The sequence below is a fragment of the Anomalospiza imberbis genome, unplaced genomic scaffold (assembly GCF_031753505.1).
Source record: "Anomalospiza imberbis isolate Cuckoo-Finch-1a 21T00152 unplaced genomic scaffold, ASM3175350v1 scaffold_77, whole genome shotgun sequence".
NCBI lineage: Eukaryota > Metazoa > Chordata > Aves > Passeriformes > Viduidae > Anomalospiza > Anomalospiza imberbis.
In genome coordinates this window covers 263245-283084 of record NW_027100387.1, presented here as the reverse complement: position 1 = coordinate 283084, position 19840 = coordinate 263245, and the positions used below count along the sequence as shown (strand labels likewise).

The 19840-nt window shown below is 54.1% G+C and overlaps 1 protein-coding gene across 2 annotated transcripts in view; it reads left to right on the top strand.

Annotated features, from left to right (window-relative positions):
• The window catches only part of LOC137467734 (WD repeat-containing protein 7-like), a 44019-nt gene extending 26696 nt beyond the window's left edge, over window positions 1-17323 (top strand). For both annotated transcript variants that reach the window (XM_068179164.1, XM_068179163.1), the window contains 8 exons: window positions 2906-3092; window positions 5958-6075; window positions 6521-6670; window positions 6999-7081; window positions 8824-8923; window positions 14054-14158; window positions 15080-15283; window positions 17266-17323. In XM_068179164.1, the coding sequence (XP_068035265.1) occupies window positions 2906-3092; window positions 5958-6075; window positions 6521-6670; window positions 6999-7081; window positions 8824-8923; window positions 14054-14158; window positions 15080-15283 (947 nt within the window). In that variant the 3' untranslated portion in view covers window positions 17266-17323. The remainder of the gene's footprint in view (window positions 1-2905; window positions 3093-5957; window positions 6076-6520; window positions 6671-6998; window positions 7082-8823; window positions 8924-14053; window positions 14159-15079; window positions 15284-17265) is intronic.
• The last annotated feature ends 2517 nt before the right edge of the window (window positions 17324-19840 follow it).

Sequence of the window (19840 nt, the reverse complement as noted above, 5' to 3'; positions counted from 1 at the left end):
CCCCCGGGCCTCTCCTGCCTCGCTTGGTTCCAGTTTTCGTGGGGAAGAGCAAGATGAGGGAGCGGGAACGGGCGGTAGGAGGTTGCTGAGGAATTGGTCTGCTGGAATTCTGACGGGCTTTATTCCCCTGCCAGGTAAAGCAGAGCACTTGCACTGCATTTATCTGGTTTGTTCTTGGTTATTTGTCACCTTCCACCACCCCAGGCTGCTCCGAGCCCTGCCCGACCTGGCCTTGGAGACTTGCGCAGCTTCTCCGGGCAAGCTTAAATCCATCAAATGCAGGGTATTTCTCTGCCTTCAGTGACATGGAGCTGGCCTTGGAGACTTCCAGGGGTGGGGAATGCACAGCTTCTCCGGGCAAGCTTAAATCCATCAAATGCAGGGTATTTCTCTGCCTTCGGTGACATGGAGCTGTGACTGTGTGCCTTTTGGAGAGGGTGGAATTCTCTAGAAACTCCCGCTGTGCCCTTGCCTGCATTAGTCCCTGGAGCCCTCACAGCTCCTTCCCAGAGCTATTCCCTGATGAAATGGCACCCCAGGAATCGCTGGCTGCAGATGCCCCACGTGCCCCCAGAACTGCAGCTGATGCTGTGTTTACAGAGCTAATGGGCTGGGAAATGGGGCTGCTGTGGCCAGGCCGTGGAAATGCTGGATTCCATGGATAATCCAGGGGGTTTTCCAGGCAGCTGCCATCCCTGCAGTTATTAATGAGCAGCTCCTTGCCCTTTAGCTCTGGCTGTGCCGCAGGTGACGCCGTGGCCACGGAGTTACTGAGATCTCCGGGCCACTGACTTGGGCTCCTTCCAAAGGGAATGGCAGGCTTTCCATGCTGCCTGATCCATGCAGTTTGGCGGGAGTCTGGATTCCACAAGCCAGCCAGCAGTTCAGTTCCCAACTCCGACCCCTCTGCCTTTATGGTGTCCCAAATTCCTGGCAGCTGGTGGGCAGGAGGGGAAGCAGGTGAAATTTCTGAACAGAAAGAGAAATCTCCCTGCCTGGATAATTGTGGGTGTTGTTTGGCTGGGATATTGGGAAGGAATTGCTGGCTGCGAGGATGCTGAGGCCCTGGCAGAGGGTGCCCAGAGAAGCTGTGGCTGTCCCATCCCATGGGCAAGGATAATTCCCATTAGCCGAGGGTGCTCCAAGCTTGCCCAGCCTGCCCTGGAGCGATTCCAGATGGGAGGTGATTGTAACTGGGGACAAAAAAAAAAAAAAATCTGGTCATCATTATGCAAAAAACAAGTGATTTTTAATTTAGGCCTGAAAATATCTTGATTTGATACCTGAGAGCAGATCTGGAATAAAAATAAAAGACTAAAAATTGGCTGGGCCAGGAGCAGAAAGGGATGAAGGGATATGGAATTTTAACCCAGCACTCCAAATTTCTGTCTCTGTGGACAATCAAGGGAAAAAAAATCATCTAGAAAGGGTCACAATCAAGTTAAATCCTATTCTTGGAGTTCATCATTTGGATTTAGTTGGATCTTGATCAGAGTTCTCAGTGTCGCATTCCTGCCTGGGCTATTGATTTTCCGGAGCAAATAATTTCATTTTTTAAAATCCATTGGCAAACTGGGGATAACAAGGCTGCCTGGAGCCTTGTGCTCGGAGGGATTCCAAGGCAGGGAAAGGCATTTTGGGAATCCAGGGGCTTCTGTGCAGTGACAATAAGTGATAAACTTTAGCATTTGGGCACATCTGGGTTAATAAAGTGATACAAGGAGCAAATGTGCCAGTGCAGAATGAAACACCTGGAATAAAATTCAGTTTTAATTCCCCTTTTAGTGGGAATGGCATTCCCTGAGCTCCGGGGCTGCCTGAGCAATCGTGCCCACCTGCATTTTAGTCTCGAGAGCATTAATGGGCAGCAGCACACCGGGCTCTGGGGACGCGCATCATCCCGGGGAGTTCCAGCCCCGCTGTGCCCAGCCCTTCCAGGGCTAATTACCTCGTCGGGGCTGACTCTAATGTGACATGTTTATTGCCCTAACGAGCGACTCATTAGCGCCGCGATGTTTTTGTCAATATCCATTCCTTCGCCTTAGCGCAGGCCGAGCTTTAAACAAAGATGTCCCGGCCGGGGCCCACGGGCACCGGGCCTCTGGGGCAGTGCTGCTGTGGCTGGAGCCAGCAGCAGGGAGCTGGGGGGAAGGCGGAGGGCTTCATTGGACCACTGCTCGAGGAGGCACGTTTCCAATAAGGCTCTGCGTCTGAGGCAGAAAATCGACCTCGTGGCATGACAAGGAGGGATTTTGGGGGTTGTTTCGCACGGATCGGGGTTGGCTGGTGTGAATCAACTGGAAAAACGCTGTTGGCTTTTCCCAGCCCTAAAAACAACAGGAGGCTTGTTTAATAAACAAAACAAGCAACTTGTTGAGGACACTTCAAGAAAAACCTGATAAAATCAGCAATTATCTTTACCACAAGAAGCAGTATTGAGGGGTAATAAATAATGATGGAGAGATAATGATAAATTATCGGCAGGCGCTGCTTGGTTTAGCCCTCCTCCATTTCTGTGTGTGTAATTGCTTTTATTTAAGAGCAGGCTGTTAAATGCAATATTAATAAGTATTTCCAAAATGTGCAGAACCTGGATCGGGATTCAGGATTGGTGAAGTTGTTTGGGATGTTTCTCTCCCCTTCCCTCTTAAGCTCTGTTTCTCAGAAGTGCTCGGGCATGTCCACTTCTCCTGTTTTCCCCCCCAAAATCCATTTACTGCTATTTTTAGGCAGTGAAAATACCGTGTTTGAGAGTCAGCAGCGGCACCGAGGGTGTCCAAGGGCGGGCCGGACGGGCCTGGGGCAAGCTGGGCTAGTGGAAGGCTGTGTCGGGGGTGGCCCTGGGTGTCCGCGGGGCGCGTGCCAGCCGAGCCACCCTGACCGCCCCGCTGTCCCCTCCTGCCAGGCAAGGCGCTGACGTTCCTGCTGCTGCAGCCGCCCAGCGCGCGGCTCCCGGCGCACAGCACCATCCGCAGGACCGCCATCGACCTCATCGGCCGCGGCTTCACCGTCTGGGAGCCCTACATGGACGTCTCGGCCGTGCTCATGGGGCTGCTGGAGCTCTGCGCCGACGCCGAGAAGCAGCTGGCCAAGTGCGTACCGCGGCCGGCCCGCCGGGCGCCGCCGGGCATCGCGGCCCGGGGCGAGCGCCGCTCACGCCCTGGGCTCCGCAGCTGGGCAGGAGCGGGGCACAGGAGACACGAGCAAGGGGCAGCCCTGAGGTGGAGGGCAGGGGTGGGTGGATATCGGAAAGGGATGGGTGGGGAGGAGTGGAATTCCCAGAGGAGCTGCGGCTGCCCCATCCCTGAAGTGTCCCAGGCCAGGCTGCACAAAGCGTGGAGCAGCCTGGGCTAGTGGATGGTGTCCCCTGCCCGTGGCATCCTTAGGGTTCCTTTCAACCCGGACCATTCCGTGATTCCAGGAAATATTTGTTGCCAAACACAGAATGTAAATGGCACCTGCAATAAGGAGCTGCCCAGGGCTGTTTTATCCCAGAAATGTGTTTCCACATCCATCAGTGTTGAGGATTCTGACATTATTCTAAGGTAGCTTTTGCCCATTTTATGTAAGTTTTAATTTCCTCAACATACACAGAATGAATCCGTGCCCTGTGTTAGCAGGAGAAATGTGGACAAATTGGATTACCATTGTTTTTTGTCTGAATTCCAGTTATTCCTTGTAGTGTGACAGGAGGCACCACCACCTTGTCCCTTCCCAAAGCCCCTCCTAAGCCCCGCTTTATGTAAATCCCGACTTCCAGGATCCAAGTGACCGCAGTTCTTCAGCAAGTCCTTTTGCTCGTGTGATTCCACCCTTAGCTGTCAGGAAGATTAGTCTGGCTCTCCCTCCAAAGAGCAGGGAATAAATGAAGGGATCAGCGTGGAGCCTTGAGGAGCCTGGCGCAATTTTCCTCATGATAAATTGCATAATAAGCGCGAAAGCGTTTGCTTATTAATCCATAACAAGATTTAGATTGAAAATGGCCTGTTACATTCCTGACAGATCCAGGATGGAGGGAGATGGAAAGAAATGGAGCAACAATGTGTGCAGGGGTTAAGTGTGGATCTCACCCTGCTGGAGCCCCGCTGAGCTCCCGCTTTGTGCCGGATTTGCCGTGGACACAATAACGGCACACAGCTGCCGGTGCCTCTCCCGGAGGTTTTATTAAAGAGCTTTTATGTCAAGCTTCTGCTTTTAGATAGAAAAGAAGAAATCACATTTATTGACCAGGAAAACGAGTGGGTTTCTTTTTTCCCTGCTGAATCAAGGGAATATCCGAGCTGTTAGGCAAAACTCAGGTGCTTGGAACTCCTCAGCTTGCCCAGCTCGTCCTGCTTCCCAAAGGTTAGACTGTGCCAAGGGAAACTGCTCAGTTATGAGGATCAAGAGTGTTCTCCCAGCATTTTGAGGCTTTGATGCCTTGGCTTGGGTGATGATAGGAATCATTTTTGGCTGTATTTTTGCTTTCTGAGTTAAGCTATGTTTCTCACAGACTTTCATGGAATGATTTGGGCTGTGGGGTATTTTAAGGATCATCCCATTGCACCCCCTGCCACGGTCAGGAACACCTTCTACTTGCCCAGGTTGCTCCGAGTCCCGTTCAGCCTGGCCTGGAACAATTCCAGGGACGGGGCAGCCACAGCCTCTCTGGGCCCCCTGTTCTGCTCTGAAACAGCCAGATTAGCAGATGACCTTAGGATCAATCCAAACGTTTCTATCCGTGCCTTGGAGCAATCTGACCTGGTGGAAGGTGCAGTAGGATGGTCTGGCTGCTTTTGTCCTGGCTGGAATGTCCCCTCGCAGGGCTGGCCCCGAGCTCTCCCCTGTCACATCCTCCCAGGCCAAGGCATTCACTAAAGGCCTGTTGCTTTCCAGGGAAACACACACTTTGCCAAGCATCCTGTAAGGGAAAACACTGCTGGCATGCCACGGAGCCTTCGAAAGTGCCAGAGGGGCACTCGGGGTTTGCTGGCTTTGGCAACCCCCTCCAAAAGTTAGCTGGGATAACTCCTTCCCTGGCTTATTGCTTTTTCTTGGAACACCTGGACAGGAGCTTGGAAGTGACATTAAATGTGGTTTTCCAAGGAAAGGCCAGTGGGGACATCACCTTGTGGAAGAGACTTTATTTAGTTCCACATTTTCATTTGTACAGTGATGGAGAGAGATGGGAAAGGAAAATAAACTGGTTGGGATTATAAACTCCTGCTAGTCTCTTCCCAAAAAATCAGAGGGCACAGGGGAGAAGGAGGAACCCCTTCCACAGGTTATCTACAAAAATATGTGGCTGCCCTGTCCCTGGAAGTGTTCAAGGCCGGGTTGGACAGGGCTTGGAGCAATCTGGGAGAGTGGAAGGTGTCCCTGCCCGTGGCATGGAGTGGAATAGGTGACCCTTAAAGCCCTTCCAACCCAAACCAGCCTGTGAGTCCATGTTTCTGCATCTAGGGGAATTTTTGGCTAATGTGCAGGGCATGTAGAAATTTTATTTTTGCAGTTGCTGGGCACTTACCACCTTACTGCTTTTTGCTTTTATCTTGTCACGGCAAGTAAAAGCCTTGAATTAAGGAGAATTACTCTGGCCGGGGGATTTTTCAGGCCGTGTTTAAAATACTGTAAAAGACCAAACCATAAATCCTTGGGAAGACGCTCTGGGCTCGCCTGGGCCTCCTTGGGGTGATATGTATTCAGCACATACAGATAATTTGTTAACAAGGCCTTTTGCCCACTTTGGACAGATGCACTTACTGTTTTCAATCTTCATGGTTAATTATTCGATTTGGGGTTGATGCTGGAACACCCTGACTCCTAATCACTGCTCTTTGTTGGGAGTCCATTATATTGGAACTGCCGGAGTGCTCCCGGTGACCTTGAACTGACATTATAAGCTGGTTCTAATCTTTTCACTCTATATTTCTAACGCTGCTCTCCTTTGTCCCTGCCTTTGTGCGGCCGCCGTTTAGCATCACAATGGGGCTGCCCCTGAGCCCGGCGGCCGACTCGGCGCGCTCGGCTCGCCACGCGCTGTCCCTCATCGCCACCGCCCGCCCGCCCGCCTTCATCACCACCATCGCCAAGGAGGTGAGCGGCCCGCTGTCCCGGGACAGCCGGGGGCGTCCCTGGAGGCCGTTCCTGCGCTTTGGAGCGTTCGCAGGGTGGGCAGGACCGGGCGGTGCTGGGGGCCCGGTGTGCACCGGGTGTGGTCTGTCCGGGGGTGAGCTGAGACGGGCTGAGCTGAGCTGAGCTGGGCTGAGCTGAGCTGGGCTGAGCTGAGCTGGGCTGGGCTGAGCTGAGCTGGGCTGAGCTGAGCTGGGCTGAGCTGAGCTGGGCTGAGCTGAGCTGAGCTGAGCTGAGCTGGGCTGAGCTGAGCTGAGCTGAGCTGAGCTGGGCTGAGCTGAGCTGGGCTGAGCTGAGCTCAGGGACGGGCTTAGCAGTGACCGTGGAGATGGTGCTGTGTTCGAGGCCGGCCTCACTGATCCGGGAGCGCTCCCGGGTCGCGCTGCTGCCCGTGTCCCCGCTCCCGCAGGTGCACCGGCACACGGCGCTGGCGGCCAACACGCAGTCGCAGCAGAACATCCACACCAGCACGCTGGCCCGCGCCAAGGGCGAGATCCTGCGCGTCATCGAGATCCTCATCGACAAGATGCCCTCCGACGTCGTGGACCTGCTGGTGGAGGTGAGGCCCTCTGCGCTGGGCTCGGGGCCAGGGATGAGGCTGACCGCGCTCCAGGAGTTCCTTTCCGTGTGGGCTTCGGGAGTGCAGAGGATTTGCTTTATTTTGAGTTAATTTCTTAAACTTTAAATCGCATTAAATAGATCATGCTCTTGGGGAAAATATCCCAAGCAAAAGAAGGTCAAGGCCAGGGTGGACACAGCTTGGAACAATCTGATCTGCTGGAAAGTGTCCCTGCCCATGGCAGGGCTTGGAATGGGATGACCTTCGGAACCTTAATTATACAGCATAAAACACAGGTTGTCAACTGATGGTAATTTTTGTTTCCAAGGTGATGGACATCATCATGTACTGCCTGGAAGGATCTTTAGTTAAGAAAAAGGGTCTTCAGGAATGTTTTCCAGCCATCTGCAGGTGAGCTCTTCCTCTGGGAATACTGTGAAGTAAATGATGGGATCACCAGCAGGATATATTTCCTCATTAAGAGTGAAACAGTCTTTTAGGTGACACAACCAAGAGTAAAAGGTGATTTATAAAATGGGAGCATTTCCAGTATCTTTAAACGTAGCTAAATAGCCCAGTCACCCTCTTAAACTGGTCCGACCAATAAATTCTAATAATCACCTGTCGGCCATTGCATTTTAATTTAATAACCTATTAAAATACTGAATAGTTTCACGGAAAGAACAGTTATCCTGTTGCCAGGCTGGATACTGATGGAGATGATCTTCCTCCTTCCTGATGCTTTAAGTGGCTTTCCTTAGAACATAAAGGGAAGGATAAATGGGAATTAGTGCCCAATCTCCCTATTCCTGTGTGTATTTATAGCCATCCAGTATTTTAAAGTTCTCTGCAGTTGCTGGTCATATTTCCTGGTTATAGCCAGTGTAAAAATGATCCAGCGCCCAGCGACAGCGTGGCGGAGCCCGAGGGAAATTGCCACCAGGTCGCAGCAAATGGGGAGGTCTCCGGAGACATTCCGGGTGGAAGCACCGGTACAGCATCCCATTGTTAATCCCTTTGATATCCAGTTCCTCAGTCTGTACTGGAACGTGTGCGCGTGTGCCAAACCCTTGGATCAAGGGAGCGGGAAGAGCAGGCTGAGGGGAAGGACAGCCAGCACCTCGGGGAGGGATACACCCTGCCCCATGCAGAGCTGCAGCTGAGCTGCACTTTCCGCTTTCCCTGCACAAACACTGGGGATTTTCTTCCTTCTCTTTTATTCTTTATTGGCTTTTCCCCGTGTTTCATCCTGCTTTTCTTCCCAGCTGCCGTCCTGCAGTGCGGGACGTGTCTCGTACCTGCGTGTGAGCAGTTGCTATGGCACTGGGAATCCCCAGGAACCGGGAGAGAAGTCGGAAAGATGGGTTGTTTGAAGCCCTAAATATGCTCAGCAGTATGGTTTTTGAGACTGATTCCAGGTATTTCTGGCAGATTTTGGCAGAGGAAAATTTAGCTGCAAAATTCCAACCTGATTCGGAATGCAGCTGGCACTTCCACAGGTCTGCTCTCCCTGTGATAAGGCACAGTGATATCCCCAAGGATTTGAATTTGCAATTCGGATTTAGTGTCTCAGGGGTTTCAAAGTGTTGAAATTCCTTGGATTTTGCAGCTGCTGGCATTCCAGTAAATGCCACATGGTCACGCTGGGTGTTCAGGACTATTGCAGGCTTTACCCCAAGGGTGTTACTGGAGTAGAAAGTGTGTGATGGCGAATTTCCCTATTCCTTTTTCCTTATGCCCATCAAAAATTGATGAGTTTGCTTATTTCTCCCTCCACTTCCCTTCCTTTCTGTCTGACTTTCACGGGGAATGAATGCCCTCGGTCACGCGGGGTGTTGGATGGGCACTTAACCATTTGACTTCCAGCTTTGCTGAGGTGTTCCAGCACAGGGAGGATACACCGTGGCCGTCCAGGGACTTGGTGGCTATCCCACAGACTATTCCCAAGTAAATCAGTGTGATGGGCCAATCTGGTCAGATGCCATGGTAACATACCAGCCGCCAGCTGTTCTCGTGGAATGCCAGGTGTTAAACCGGCAGCGAGCGGATCTTCACCTCAGCTCTCAGTTCCGGCCCTAGTTAATTGCCCCGTGGAGTCCCAGGCGAGTCTCCCCCGCCAGCCTCACCTTGTTTCCCCGTGTTGCTGCCCCCAGGTTCTACATGGTGAGCTACTACGAGCGCAGCCACCGCATCGCGGTGGGAGCGCGCCACGGCTCGGTGGCGCTCTACGACATCCGCACGGGCAAGTGCCAGGTGAGGAGGGGCTGGGCGTGGCTGCAGCACACCTGGGGGCAGTGGGGGCGCACGGCCGCTGGGCACTGCGGACAGCCCACAGCCCGGGGACCGGCAGCTTAGTGAGGGGCTCGCAGATAGCGAGTCCTGCTGCCTCCGTCCCTGCCACTCGTAAGGGAAACCTCAGTCTGGGGGTTCTTGCCCCAGAAATTCGGAATTATTTACTCTGTGCTGGGGAATACTCACAGTTCCTTGCTTTTCTTAATGATCTTCCACATTAACCTTGGAAAGCAGAGCTGGGGGTGACCAAAGGGGCTCCCAGGATGATTAGGACAGGTCCTTCTCAGGTTTAATTGTTTTTCAGGAGATACAGAAATTTTCCAGGTAAATTACTATGGGGCAGCACCGTCTATTGGATATAGATTCCTGCCTCCAAGTCCGATTTCACGCGTAATTTCTCACAACTGCAGAGTCTTCTGGCTGCTCAAAAACATGGAATAACTTGAGGATGGTGCAGCTGAAAAAGTTGTGTCATTGGAGAAAAGCTCAGGTTTTTAATTTCCTTTCCTGTGAGGAATTTTGGGATCCTGGAAAGCATTTTGGGTTTGTTTTTCCCCTTCCAGGTAATTTAAATTTTTTAAGAAAGGTGGTTGTAGGAACTGACTGAGAAATTACTTGGAATGATCAATAGGATGATGGATATCAAAAATCCCCCTTTTTTAACAAAATAAATCAGCATTTATCTAGGGTGGGGTTTCCCCTCAGTAAAATGTACTGTGTTAGTAGATTGTATTGTGACTGTTCCAAATGCAAAGATTGGATGTATTTTTCCGTAACTCCGTATCAGAAGCAGGTTCTCTCTCCTCCTGCTCCTCGAAATGGCTTTATGAACCCTCTCTGGGTGTTGCTGCTGTCCCGACGTGGCGCAGGGCGCGGCTGGCTCCGTGGGTTGCTGGAGCCGGGCAGTGCCCTTCCCATGCCGCTATTGATTTGTCCTGCAGCTGCTGGCAGCTCCCAGAGAGCCCGGGGCTGGCTGCTGATTATTCCCACAGCAGAGCTATTGACCCGGGGCCGCTCCTGCCCATGGCTCCGGCTTTCTCACCCGTCTCCATGACGCTCCTGATAAACTGCCTGCGAGCTCCGTGCCTCTGGGAGCCAGCTCGTCCTCAGCGAGGGCTTTTCCCTCCAGGAGCCAGCTGGGAGAGAGGCTTGTCCCCCATGCCAAGGGGCATCCCTGCCCTGCACTCAGCTTCTGTCCCTCACAGCACCACCAGCTTTCCGTATTCCCCCTCCATGTTCCCCCTCACATATTCCCTCTCACATATTCCCCCTCATATATTCCCCCTCACATATTCCCTCTCACATATTCTCTCTCACATATTCTCTCTCACATATTCCCCTTCACTCATTCCTGCTCCATATTCCCCTTCCATATTCCCCCTCACTCATTCCTGCTCCATATTCTCCCTCACACGTTCCTGCACCATATTCCTCCTCCAGATTCCCCCTCAGTCATTGCTCCTCCGTATTCCTCCTCACATATTCCCCCTCCAGATTCCCCCTACAACACCCCCTCACTCATTCCCTCTCATATATTCCCCCCTACACGTTCCTGCTCCATATTCCTCCTCCATATTCCCCCTCAGTCATTGCTCCTCCATATTCCCCTCACACATTCCCGCTCCATATTCCTCCTCCCTATTTCCCCTCACTCATTCCCGCTCCATATTCCCCCTCCATATTCCCACTCACCCATTCCCCCACAGAGATTTCAGGAATTCCATTCTGAAGTTGAGAATTCCCCACGAGCTAGCTAAACTCCGTTATCATTTTGGAAATAACGAGCTGTAACATTTGCTGTGGAATCCGTGGCGTGCTTTCCCAGCTGGAGCAGCAGTGGCTTTGTGGGCAGGCTCTTTGAACTCCTGAGATGCGTGGAATTCCTGGCTGGGTGGGCGGGAGGTCGGGGCTCCGTGCCAGGGTTGCCCAGGTGGGTGATGTGTGGAGCAGCACCCGCCCGGGAGATGTGAGCCTGGCACAGCTGGGGAGGAGCCGCGTGCCCCACGGCGCTCGTGTATGAGCTTATCCTAGTGTTTTACCTCATCCTGCTTTTATCCTGGAGCGCAGGGAGCTCCTGCCATGAAATAGCCAGATCCTGGCCCCAGTGCCACCGGGGCTGAGCCTGCCGGGAGCCCAGGGCAGTGCTGGTTCTGAGCTCCATCCCCGGGGCCGTTCGGTGGGACGGCTCCGCGGCCATTCCCGCGGCCTTCGGAGCGCTCCCGTGTGCGCCGTGCCTTGAGCACGGCCCCGGCTCTGGGTGAGGCAAAGGTTAAACTCGAGCAGCTTCCCAAAAAGACGGTGGAGCTTCCATGTGCACCTTGCCCAGCACCCCCTGAGCTGCAGCAATCCCATGATGACTATTGATCCCTTCCTTCCCTCCCAGCTCTTCCCTGGCCCCGGCCTCACTGCAGTCCTGCTCCGGCGGGGCTCCATCTTGATCAGGGGCTGAGATGAGATCTGGGATTTGATAAAGATAATTGATGCTTCACAGGGAATTGGAAAACAGTTCCAGAGCAGCGGCTCCACCTGGAAATGTGCCCTTTGTTTGCCCAGCCTGAAACCCCACGGCCACGGCCCGAGCCAAGCACGCGGGATCGAGCGCCGATGGCAATTTTTATCCCAAAAGAAACCCCTTGGATAATAATTGCAACTGTAATTAATGCATAACAATAGTCAAAGGATTAGGCAACAGGATTAAGGTATCGCTGAGCACAAGCTCCGTTTGCCCAGTTAAGCACTCAAATAATATTAAATTCCAACCAACTTATTAATATTTTGCATAAGATTCCGAATTATTAACACACAGCTAAAAATCCTGCACTTAAAGGTGCGGGAACACAGGAAAATACTGATGCTATAAATGCTGTTTGATATCAAACACTAAAATCAGACTGGAGAGGTTGCAGGTAACTGGATTTTAGGATACCTGATAGTTGATTTTGGGGTGATGGGAAAATACTCATATTTTCCCAGGTGAATTCTTGCTGAGTACCAGAGTCTGGCCCAAAGTCCCCCAATTAATTCCTCAGTACAGGATCTTTAATTATCTTCTTTTCCTTTACGACCATGTTTGGGTCTATAAGGAGGGACTCTGAAATATTCCATTTCTATTGATTAAATCTTGGGATTCATCATAAATATTTAGAGCTGCATTTCAGAAATACATGTAATTTTTGTACCTAAAACCTGGGTCATTTGCACCGGAAGATTAAAGAGAAACATAAGTTATTTAGGGTTTATTTCAAAGCAAAAACTACTTTTAAGCGTGGGCTGGAATCAATAATGTTTGGTCCCGGGTCCTTCCAGAATTAAAATCCCAGCAATCCAAGCATTAATTGGATTGTGCAGGGCTGATTTTATTTCAGTCCTGGATGCCTTGGCGAAGTTTGATTTATGTGGAAGGCAGAAAAGGATTTAATATTCCATTTGGAATGAATCGTGGCTTGGCTTAATTAATTTCAGAGTAAAAGATGCTGTTCTTGAAAACAGCACTTTAAAGGTGTTTGTCCTGCAGTCCACTCCTGCATTCCCAGGGAAACCTGGCCACTGGAAAGCACATCCCAGAATTTCAGAGAAGAGGGGATTCCTGCGTGTAACCTCAAATGCATAGGCCAGAGGCCTTTTCTAAACACAGAAATGACAGAGGAGGGGATTCTCTTCAGTTTATTTATTTGTGAAATCAAGCGATCAAAGGTGCTGAAGCTGGTGTGGGCTAATAGAGCTTTCCATTCCATTGCTTCCAAAACTGGGATTTCTTCTGGGAGGGAACACTGCTCCTCTGCCTTGTCCGTGGCTCTCCTCCGTGGCTCCAGGCTCATCCGGGAAGGGTTCCAGTCACCTCCTGCTCGGTGTCCCGTGCCGTCCCGGGGTGCCTCGTGTCCTGTGCAGAGCTCGGAGCTGGCGCTTCCCTGGCACTGCCTGGGGGGTTCCCAGCTGGGCACTGCAGGGCCGCTGCTGCTTTCCAGCCCAGCAGGGCTTGCCCCTTTATGGAAGGAACCCCTGGCATTCGGAATGATAAATGCCAGCTAGCACAGGGGATCGGGTATTAGCGGGTGTCTCCAGGAGGGCATTTCCAATTTAAAAGGTGCATTTCCCTGCATTTATTAACCTAAAATCGATCCGGTGTGGGTGGGTTTTTCCATCACCCTTCGTGGAACACTGCAGCTCAGTGGAGACTTTCCCAAGCACTGCACTTGGAACTGGGTTGCTGGAATGGCTGGAGTGTGTGCTGTGGTGCAGGGGGCAGGTGCACCGGGCCAGGAGGCTCCCAGGAGCACAGAGCAGCTGCATTCAGTCCCACCGTCCTTGTGGGACAGGATGAGGACATTTCCAAACTGGTGTCACACGGATTTTCCCAGTTTCCACTGTGTGTTCACACAGCTGAGCAGCTGCACGGGGTAGCTTGCAGTATTTGGAACAGCAGCGGTGATCTTTGCTTCACTTCCTCCTGGAAAACACAAGCTAAGACCACAAAAATCCTGGCTGGAAAGGATTAGCATCAATTAGAGAAGCACTTCCTTTAAATAACAAAGCAGCCGGATTCCCTGAAGGATTTGTACTTCTTGGAACGTATTCCAGGAGTAAAAAGAGCAACAAGTGTGCTGCTTCTATTGATTTCTACCTTTGTCTCACCTAAACATATTTTATTGACAAGTATTCCATGCTTGTTAAGTGCTGAAGACTGGGATGGGGCTAAACGTGGGATCAGCTAATTAACTGTGGGGATCCCATTAAAGAGAGAGATTTGGGGCTCACTCACCTTTTCCACCAGGAATAAATTCATACCTTAATGGGTTCTTAATATATCAGGCTCATTCCAGGTGCACACACTGAGCAGGGCTTTTAATAACGCGGGGATGGGCACAGGAGCCCTGCTAATGGGGTTTTGCCAGCGCTGATCCAGTAGGGAGTGGGATGTTCCAGGAGAAGATCGGGTGGCATCTTGGATTTAATACAGACCTGGGTTTGCGATCCTTTCTGGGGGTGCTGCTGCGGGAGAGGAGCTCGCTGGGGAGCCATTTCCGGGGGGGCTCTTGTTTTGGGGCTGCCAGCTCCTGGGTGTCCCACATCGCTGTTCTGTGCCGTTCCCAGACCATCCATGGCCACAAAGGGCCCATCACTGCCGTGGCGTTCGCCCCTGACGGCCGGTACCTGGCCACGTACTCCAACGCGGACAGCCACCTGTGCTTCTGGCAGGTGAGGACGCGCCCCTGCCCTGCTCCGTGCCACGCCAGCGGCAAGCTCCCCTGGGCTTCCGTCCCCGCATTGCACACACTGAGTGGCTCCAGCGCGGGAGGATCCCAGCGCAGGGGGAGGCACGGCGGGACGGGGCTTGGAGCAGCCTGGACAGTGGAAGGTGACCCTGCCCATGGTGGGGTGTGGAATGAGCTGATCCTTGCAATCCCTCCCATCCCAGCGTGCGGGGTTAAGTGTCCTCCGTGTAGTTCTCAAGTGTGACCTCGCGCGCTGGTGATTTTTCCCTTCCGTGTCCTGTTTGGCACGATTATTAATGCAGGAAAATCAGGAACATTAGTCATCCTAAAAGGGTTATTACTCAAGATGATTTAAATTGTGAAAATGTCAGCGGGGCTCGCACGCTGCCGGGCCCGGGTGCCGTGATTTACACCCCTGACACCGCTCCGCTGCCGGGGAGAGCCGGCAGAAGGGTGCCTGGGACAAGGGACTGCTCAGGGCTCAGGACACGGCAGCAGCACTGAAACAGCCCGGGGTTTGCCAGGGTTCCTGGGGACAAATCCCAGGCTTGCCGTGTGTCTGTGGGGGGAAGGAGAGCGATGTCCCGAGGGGCTGGCCTGGGGAGTCTCAGTGTTCAGAGTTTGGAGCTGGCACCAGCAGTGCCCAGCCTGTTTTCCCAAGAGTGGAACCCAGCAGATCCCTGGAGGTGTCCAAGGCCAGGTTAGGCAGGGCTTGGAGAACCTCGCGGGGGTGGGTGGGCGGGACTGGGTGAGCTCCGAGGTCCCTTCCCACCCAAACCATCCCTGATCTGCAGTGCGGCCTCTTGCTGGGCGGCACCCGCGGCGCCCGAGCCCCGCTGCCGGCGGCGTCCGGGGTGCGGGAGCTCTGACCTCCGGGAGCCGCTGAGCCGGGCTGTCCCCGCAGATGAACACCTCTCTCCTGGGAAGCATCGGCATGCTCAACTCCGCGCCCCAGCTGCGCTGCGTCAAGACCTACCAGGTGCCGCCGGTGCAGCCGGCGTCGCCCGGCTCCCACAACGCGCTCCGGCTGGCCCGGCTCATCTGGACCTCCAACCGCAACATCATCCTCATGGCCCACGACGGCAAGGAGCACCGCTTCATGGTCTAGGTGAGCCGGGCGCCGGAACCGCACCGGAACCGCGCCGGGCATCGCCCGGGGGCAACCCGGGAGGGTCCAGTGGGGTCTGAGGGGCTCAGTGGGGTCTGAGGGGCTCAGCCAGGGTCTGAGGGGCTCAGCCGGGGTCTGAGGGAATCCTGCTGGGCTCTGAGGGGCTCAGTGGAGTCTGAGGGGCTCAGTGGGGTCTGAGGGGCTCAGCTGGGAGCTGAGGTAATCCTGCCAGGGTCTGAGGGGCTCAGCCGGGATCTGAGGGAATCCTGCCAGGGTCTGAGGAGCTCAGTGGGCTCTGAGGGGCTCAGTGGGGTCTGAGGGGCTCAGTGGGGTCTGAGGGGCTCAGCCAGGGTCTGAGGGGCTCAGCCGGGATCTGAGGGAATCCTGCCGGGGTCTGAGGGAATCCTGCCAGGGTCTGAGGGCCTCAGCTGGGATCTGAGGGGCTCAGTGGGCTCTGAGGGGCTCAGCCGGGGTCTGAGGGGCTCAGGCAGGGTCTGAGGGGCTCAATGGGGTCTGAGGGGCTCAGGCAGGGTCTGAGGGAATCCTGCTGGGATCTGAGGGGCTCAGTGGGCTCTGAGGGGCTCAGCCGGGGTCTGAGGGGCTCAGGCAGGGTCTGAGGGGCTCAATGGGGTCTGAGGGGCTCAGGCAGGGTCTGAGGGAATCCTGCCAGGGTCTGAGGGGCTCAGTGGGGTATGAGGGAATCCTGCCGGGGTCTGAGGGAATCCTGCCAGGGTCTGAGGGGCTCAGTGGGGTCTGAGGGGCTCAGTGGGGTCTGAGGGGCTCAGCTGGGAGCTGAGGGAATCCTGCCGGGATCTGAGGGAATCCTGCCAGGGTCTGAGGGGCTCAGTGGGGTCTGAGGGGCTCAGTGGGGTCTGAGGGGCTCAGCCGGGGTCTGAGGGAATCCTGCCAGGGTCTGAGGGGCTCAGCCAGGGTCTGAGGGAATCCTGCTGGGATCTGAGGGGCTCAGCGGGGTCTGAGGGGCTCAGCCGGGGTCTGAGGGGCTCAGGCAGGGTCTGAGGGGCTCAGTGGGGTCTGAGGGGCTCAGCTGGGAGCTGAGGGAATCCTGCCGGGGTCTGAGGGAATCCTGCCGGGGTCTGAGGGGCTCAGTCGGGGTCTGAGGGAATCCTGCTGGGATCTGAGGGGCTCAGCGGGGTCTGAGGGGCTCAGTGGGATCTGAGGGAATCCTGCCGGGATCTGAGGGAATCCTGCCGGGGTCTGAGGGGCTCACCCCCCGTCTTTGCTGGCCGGCTGGTGGCTCTGACAGCTTTTCCGTGCATCCAGGAGGAAGAGGGCCCGGGGGCCTCTGCTCCGGCAGAGCAGGATCAGGAGCAGCTCCTCCCGAGGCCGGCTGAGCCCGGCCCCTCCGCGCTGGATGTCACCCGAGCCCTTCTCCCTTCGGAGCCTCCCAGAATCTCAGTGTTTACCGCAAAGGCTCGTGTTTACATGGACGTGCTCCCGGTGACCCTGGAATGCTGGTGGGTGCTGCCCCTGGAGCCAGGTACCTGCCTGGGAATGGGGGCTGGAATTTGGGGGCTGTGGCCTGTGTGCTGATCCCAAGGGGTGAAGGCTCCTTTCTGAGGGGATTGGAAGTGCTGCTGTGCCCAGGCCGGAAGGAAAAATGATAGTCCACGTGTAAATAAATAATTTAAAAATCCTGTTAAATGGCAGACTTGGAAAAAAGCAGTATTTATATAGAAAGGTGGTTTTTGCCACCAGTGCAAGTATTTATTTAAATAAAGGACAAAGGGGGCCATTTTGAATGGAAAAATTATCAAAATTATGGAAAAAATGAATTATTGACTGGATGTACTGAAATATTTCCTTCAGTAGGAATATTCCTGTGTGACACTCGCTGTGACTGTGTTTCCTTCTTACATATCTGGTTTTGTGGAATATTTTGTGTGAAATTTTCTGGTTTCTGCTCATGGGAAGGAGAAAAAAATCTCTCAAATCCTTTTATTTCAATATCTCTGTTTGTGCAGCTTTTCCTTGGCTGCAGAGCTCGGACCTGAGGCTGCCGCTACCTGCTAAGCTAAAAATGGTACTTGGAGCCCAAATCTGAGGGAATTCATTTTCCACATGGCTCCGAAAGAGAAAATCAATGTGTTTTACTGTGCTGTGGGTTGTCTGTGCAGTGCCCAGGTGGGGTTTGCAGCCCAGAAGCCACATATCTATGTGCTGTTCCAATTGGGCTCCAGAGCAGGAGGCTCAGGCCCTGAGGAGCGGTGAGCACAAGCTGCTGGGAGGTTGGTCTGTGCCAGGGGCTGTTCCCGATCCCGCTGTTCCGCTGTGAGCTTTCCGTGTCCTTGACGCTGTTTGGCCTTGTCCCTGCTCGTGTGGAGGTGTCCGGGGGGTGATGAAGTCACCGTGTGATGGTTCCAGTGTCTGCTTCTCCACAAATGCGCTCCCTGCCCTCTGTGGATTGACATTCCTGGTGTAAATATGCTTGTGGAATAAAGCTGGACTGAAACGCGTCGGTTTGCGTGGGTGTCGGTGGTCTCCTGCTGATGGTTCTTGGCCCAGTCATCAGGAATCGGCCTCTCTTAAACAAGCCTCTCCCATTCCCTTTGGAATGCGAGCCGAGTCCTGCAGTGGTTTGGGTTGGGAGGGTATTAGGGCTCCTGGTTCCCTGCCGTGTCCCCAGTCCCTCGGCAGCTCTCCCCCGTGCAGGTGAGCACCCCAGCTGTGCCGGGCTGGCTCCTGAGCAGGGGTGAGTTCCGCCACAGGAGTTAACTGCCGTGAGTAAAGGGCTGTGCTGCACTGTCTCTGGGCTGGAATCTGGGCTGTCCACTGCTTTCGGGACACGGCCGCCGTTGGCTGCAGAGGAAGCCCCTGTGCCATGGCATGCTCCGGAGCAGGTCGGGAACTGCCTGCTCAGCGTCCAAACGCAAGCCCCACGGGAGTTGTGTGGATGTGTTCAGCCTCTGTTCCCTGCAGGCAGGGGGGGCAGTGCCAGGTGGGATCCAGGGAGGGACTGGGCAGAGGCAGTGCCTGCGGAAGCCTCTCCTCTCCTCTCCTTCAGCTGCAGGGCAGAGCAGAGCCTTGGAAAATCAGTAGCTGGGAGCCAGGAGGGAGACACTTCCAAGCTCTAAGTGGAGGATGTGTTGTGACAAGGCCGGGATGCTCCGGCAGCACGGGGAGGGAGGGAGGGAAGCAGAGTCGCGTTTAACACCTGGCACCTCAGGGTGGGTCTGGGCACAGGAGCCTCCACCCAGCCAGCACCGAAGGTCCCGGAGCACTGGAGAATTCCCAAGCCGGGGGCTGCTGCTGCCCCCCAGCCCCACGGCTGGGGAGAGGCAAAGGGGGAGCTCCCTGCTCGCTGCCTTCTCCTTCAAGGGCAGTGATGGCCCGTGGAAGCCCAGGGCACACCCGGAGCCGTGCCCTCCTGCTCTCGGTGTGCGCTGGGGCCGTTTGTCCTGCTGCCTTTGCCCTGGCTGTGTTCCCACGCACGAGCCATTGCTGGGTTCCCTGGCTGCAGCCCCGGCTCGGGGCAGTGAAATACCCGCACGGAGCAGCCAGGGCCCTTCTGCTCCTCCAGCGGCAGCTGAGGGGGCTGCAAGAGAGGCTTTGCTGCTGTCCAGCCTGTTCCCAGCTTTTAGAAAACTTCACCAGCATTAATACTTTTGTCTGAACAAAAAAAAAAAAGAAAAAATCTGGAAAAATCTGGATGGGAGCCTCTGGTGTGATAAATTGACACTCGATCCAGCGGTTGCCTGGAGCGCGCTTTGAAGCGGGAGAGGCTCCTGGGGAACTTCCCCCTCTCTCTGATGTCTGAAAATTAAAAATTAATCCGCTATGAAAAATTAAAAGGTGAAACTTTCTGCTCTTTCAGCAGCAGAGCTTTTGGAATGCTGATGTGGGGCTTGGAATGGAGGCTGAGTGACATCTCCGGGAACATCACCGTGGGCTGGTGCATTCTAATATCAGATTTTAATTGATTTTTCTAAATTGGAAACCTGTTTGCAAGGACTGGAGATGCTTAAAAAGGGGTAAATATTTATTTATTGATGTAAATAACCTTAAACAGGCATTTACTCACTCCTACAGAGCTACTCGCCGTTTACAACACAGTGAAAGGAAACCGATGCTTCCAGCTTGGAAGTGATGCTGGAATCTGCACACCTTGCAAGGTTTAATTTGGGTTTTGTATAAAGCAATGGATTCAGGCAGAAAGTGGGTTAAAATGCACTTTATTCCAGGAAGGTGCTGCTGCTGGTGGCCTCGTGGGAGGAGGCAGAGGCAGGAGGGAGAGGGTGGGGAGTGGGATGGTCCTGGGGTGCCAGAGGGGTTTCCTTGGCCCTCCCTTTCCTTGGGTGTTTGTCCAGCACAGGTCTGTTTTCCACACGGAGACGGAGGGAAATCCCTGTCTTGCTGAGGAGAACAGAGCCGCCTGTGTTCCATAGGTGAGGATGTCTGCTGAGCTGGAAGGAAGGGGAGCAAATCAGAGCAGAGCCCCAGTCCACTCTGTGAAATGGATTCAGGGATTCAGCCAAGCCGAAAGCGGCCGTGTCCCACCCCGGGGATGCCAGGGAAGCCGTGGGGAGCGCAGAGATGAGT